Source organism: Solanum lycopersicum, chromosome 11 (assembly GCF_036512215.1).
Source record: "Solanum lycopersicum chromosome 11, SLM_r2.1".
NCBI lineage: Eukaryota > Viridiplantae > Streptophyta > Magnoliopsida > Solanales > Solanaceae > Solanum > Solanum lycopersicum.
In genome coordinates this window covers 14,460,735-14,464,654 of record NC_090810.1, presented here as the reverse complement: position 1 = coordinate 14,464,654, position 3,920 = coordinate 14,460,735, and the positions used below count along the sequence as shown (strand labels likewise).

General features: G+C 40.9%; 1 protein-coding gene across 1 annotated transcript; it reads left to right on the top strand.

The window, feature by feature from the left end:
* The first annotated feature begins 1,382 nt into the window (after window positions 1-1,382).
* Window positions 1,383-3,685, top strand: LOC138339259 (uncharacterized). The gene is made up of 2 exons (XM_069290842.1): window positions 1,383-1,506; window positions 3,303-3,685. Exons 1-2 carry the CDS (start codon window positions 1,383-1,385, stop codon window positions 3,683-3,685), a joined length of 507 nt encoding a protein of 168 aa, XP_069146943.1.
* Window positions 3,686-3,920: the final 235 nt, after the last annotated feature.

Below are 3,920 nucleotides of genomic sequence, written 5' to 3'. Positions count from 1 at the left end.
ACCGATCGTAGCATTGAAAATGTCTTATATTCCGTCACGACATGAAATACCTCATCAGCATAGGAAAGATTCAAGTCGAGTTTGTTCCCTGTGACTGATACAATAAGAAGAAAAAGGGGCTGAGACGGGAACACTTTTTTTTGTTTTAAAGCTTTGTTGTTTGTTTTTCAATTTCCCTCTAATTGTTGGAAAATGAATGAATGAAAACAAGAACTTATTTTGTAGTCGAACTACATAGGGCCTGAATTCTCCTTGTGAGATACGTAGGCATCCTTCATAGGTCCGGCCCCTATCTTTCAAAATTTTCGTTATCTCCATTTCTATTCCACATGAAAATATGAGGCTCAAATCATCGGACGTCGAAAGAGATGCAACAAAGAAGACCTTAGCTCAACGTGATTTAACCTATTTGAGATAGTGTCAAACTAAAACAAGTAAATTCTTGCTTGTTCAAAAAATTAGTTTCCTCTTACTCGTGGATTAAAATGTCCTCAAACAAAGCAACTTTTGTGTTTATGTTCTCTCTATGTGATATCCTACATTATGTATTCTGATTTTAAATTAAAGAATTTTCCTTTGAGTTATTTTCCTACACATGTACTTACAAACTAGTATGTGTCAATTAAACTGGCTAATCATCCCTACTTCACTAGATAAAAAGGGCCTGCAGATTTTTTCCCCAGCCATAGTTCAGATAAGGGAACAACAGTAATGAGGAACAACAGTAATGGGGAACAACAACGAAGAAATCAGTCTTACTCACGTTGTGGTGGCTCAACCCACCATAGGGATCAGAATGAACTGATTATGCAGCTAATGCAGCAGATTGCCGACATGAGGGTAGAAATGCAAAGGAGACAAGATCTGCCTCCACCAAGTTTTACTGCCAATGTTTTGACTGATGGAATACCTCCGTTGTACTTTCCCAATTGAAACATGGTACATGTTCAGAAACCGTCATCCGCTCCTTCTCAAAACCCCTCGATCATTGACTTAATCATGCAAAATCCTCAATATGTATCGGCCTCCTACCAAAACCCACCCCTCCTCAAAATAATAATCCCCAAATACCACCTCCCCCTTTAAATGCCCATCACCAAACCGCTCCACCTCCGCAAAACCAAAATATATTCCATCCCAAAAAATCTCTCCATCACCAAAACCAACATACTAACCCCCAAATCTACCCTCAAAATTACCAAGCTACTCAAAACACCCCAAGTCCTTCCGTTACTACCCTGAAAAATCACCTTTCAAATTCTCGTCCAAATGAGCACGACGTGAATGGTTCTAAGCTCGACCATAATGAGGAGAAGGAAAGAGAATGGAGATCAAGAGAAGATTCTCCAAATATAGACATAAAGAAAGATATATGAAGGGCAATGAAGGAGGTTCAGTGCAATCCTGATGTCGCCGATTTGAACTATGAAGACTTGTCCATACATCTGAATCTGGACCTCTCAGAATGGTTCAAGATGCCAAAGTTTGACACTTTTAAAGGAATAGGTAACCTCTTAGCGCATCTAATAGCCTACTGTGACCAAGTCGTAGGAGTTGGGAGACATGAAGTTATGCTAATGTGGCGTTTTAGCCGATGTTTGAGCGGAGAAGCTTTGGAATGATTTACATCTCACGAGACGAGAGAGTGACTAGCTAGAATGCCTTGGATAAGGACTTCGATTTGCTTACAACATGGAGATTGTCCCTGATTGCTATTCGCTAGAAAAGATGAAGCAGAAATCCAACGAGAGCTGTAAAGAGTTTTAGTACAGATGGCGAAAGGAGGTAGCCAGAGTTCGGCCTCCTATGTCTGAAAAGGAAATTGTTGAAATATTTGTGCGTATTTAGGAACCCCAGTTTTATAACAAAATCATGTTGTTCATTGGACCAAAGTTTGCCGAGATAGTCAAGGTAGGTGAGACTATCAAAGATTGATTAAAAACCAGAAAGATTACTCGTGTTTCTGCCTCACCTGTATCATCGGGTTTGTTTAAAAAGAAAGAAGATGTGTATGTTGTCTCCTATGAGGGGAAGAAGACCCCAAGAATATCATCGTCATACCACGGTCGTTCTCGACCTTCACAAAGTTCTTACCAGACTTGTTATACACAAGCTTATTATCAAAATATCCCCCCCCCTCCAATTACCAAAATGCTCCTCTCACTTACCAAAATACTCCCCCTCCCATATACCAAAATTTCCCTCCATCTCACCTAACCCCATATTATCATTACCAAAGTGTCGCTCCCAATTGCACAAACGTGCATTCAAATTACAGAGTGTCTCCCCTAGTATATTAAGACCAAGCTCCAGCTTACAAAAATACCTCCCCAAAATACAAAACTACATGCCAAATTACCAGACAAATTGTTATCCCAGATATCAAGCTCCCCATCCTAATGTCCAAAATTATTGTCAGGTTCCTCCTCTTCAAGGAAACTATACGACCCCCCTCGTCCTAGATTTGAGAAAAAGCCCGCCAAAATTTTTACTACACTTTCCGAAAGATGAACAAAGTTGTACGAGCGATTAATTGCGGGAGGTTACATTCGTCCAGTGGGGCCCAAGTTAGTGGACACTAGCTCCCGATTTTACAGACCTGATGAAAAGTGTGCATATCACACCAATAGTATTGGACATGATACTGAGGACTGTATTAATCTCAAGAACAAAATCCAGGATCTAATCGACTAGTACGTGGTATCCCTCTAGACAATCGTACCCAATGTCAATATTAATCCTTTGCCAAATCATAGGGCGTCAATATCAATATGAGAGAGACGGATGACGACTGGGGCGTGACAAAGGCGATAGTTTCGATTGTTCATGATGCGTTGGAAAGGGTCGTGGCTTCTTTGAGCATCAAAGAAAAGAAGGAGTTTGTGAATCTGACATCCGCAAAGGTTGTTGCCTTGATGCCAATAAAAACTCTTGCTCAACCTAGGTTTGTGATAGTAACCACTTCTTCCCAAGGTATGACTAGATCTAGCAGCTGTTATACTCCAGAAGAGTTTTCCCATGGAGGGCAAAAGAACAACCAAGGAAAGAGGTCCATAAGCGAAGGTGAAGCTGAATAATTCTTGAGGAAGATGCAGCCAAAAGACTATTCGATTAATAAGAATTTTGAGAAAAACCCCGCTCAAATTTTTGTGTGGGCCTGTTAAAAAATTTACAGCTACATAGGCAAACTTTAATGAAGGCTTTGGATGATACATATATGCTCGTGGGCACCAGCCGCGATAATGTAGTGGCCATGATCAACCAGGTTATCTGAGGACATCAGATCAACTTCTGTGATGAAGATTTTTCCTTCGAAGAGAGGATGCACAATAAAGCTTTGCATTTCATTGTCATATGTCGAGAAAGGGTTATAAACTATGTTTTGGTAGATGATGGATTTGCTCTCAATATTTGTTCGTTGTCGACTCTGAGGAAGTTAAGGTTTGATTTGGGGAAGCTTGAACAAAACCAATTCAATGTGAGAGCCTTCGATGGGGTGCAGAGAGATAGAGTGGGAGCGGTAAACTTGGTCATTCAGATGGGTCCTGCAGAGTTCAATGCAAAGTTTCAAGTTCTTGACATCGACACTAGCTACAACCTTCTTCTAGAAAGGACATTCATTAACATAGCTCGGGACGTGCCTTCTACCCTTCACCAACTGATGAAGATTGTCTGGAAGGAGTAGGAATTGGTTATTCACAGTGAAGGAAGCCACTCCGGTGGGCAAGCCCCAATCATAGAAGAAGTATTTTAAGGCACTGATTTCTACACGGTGAGCTGGTTAATGCCACCGGTGATGATTTGTAGCCACAACCCCCTATGCCTTTTGTGTAAAAGTTTATGTCGATGGTGATGCTCCAGAATGAATTCGAGCCAGGTTTAGGATTGGGAAGAAATTTCCAAGGAATCGTCGAGCCTAT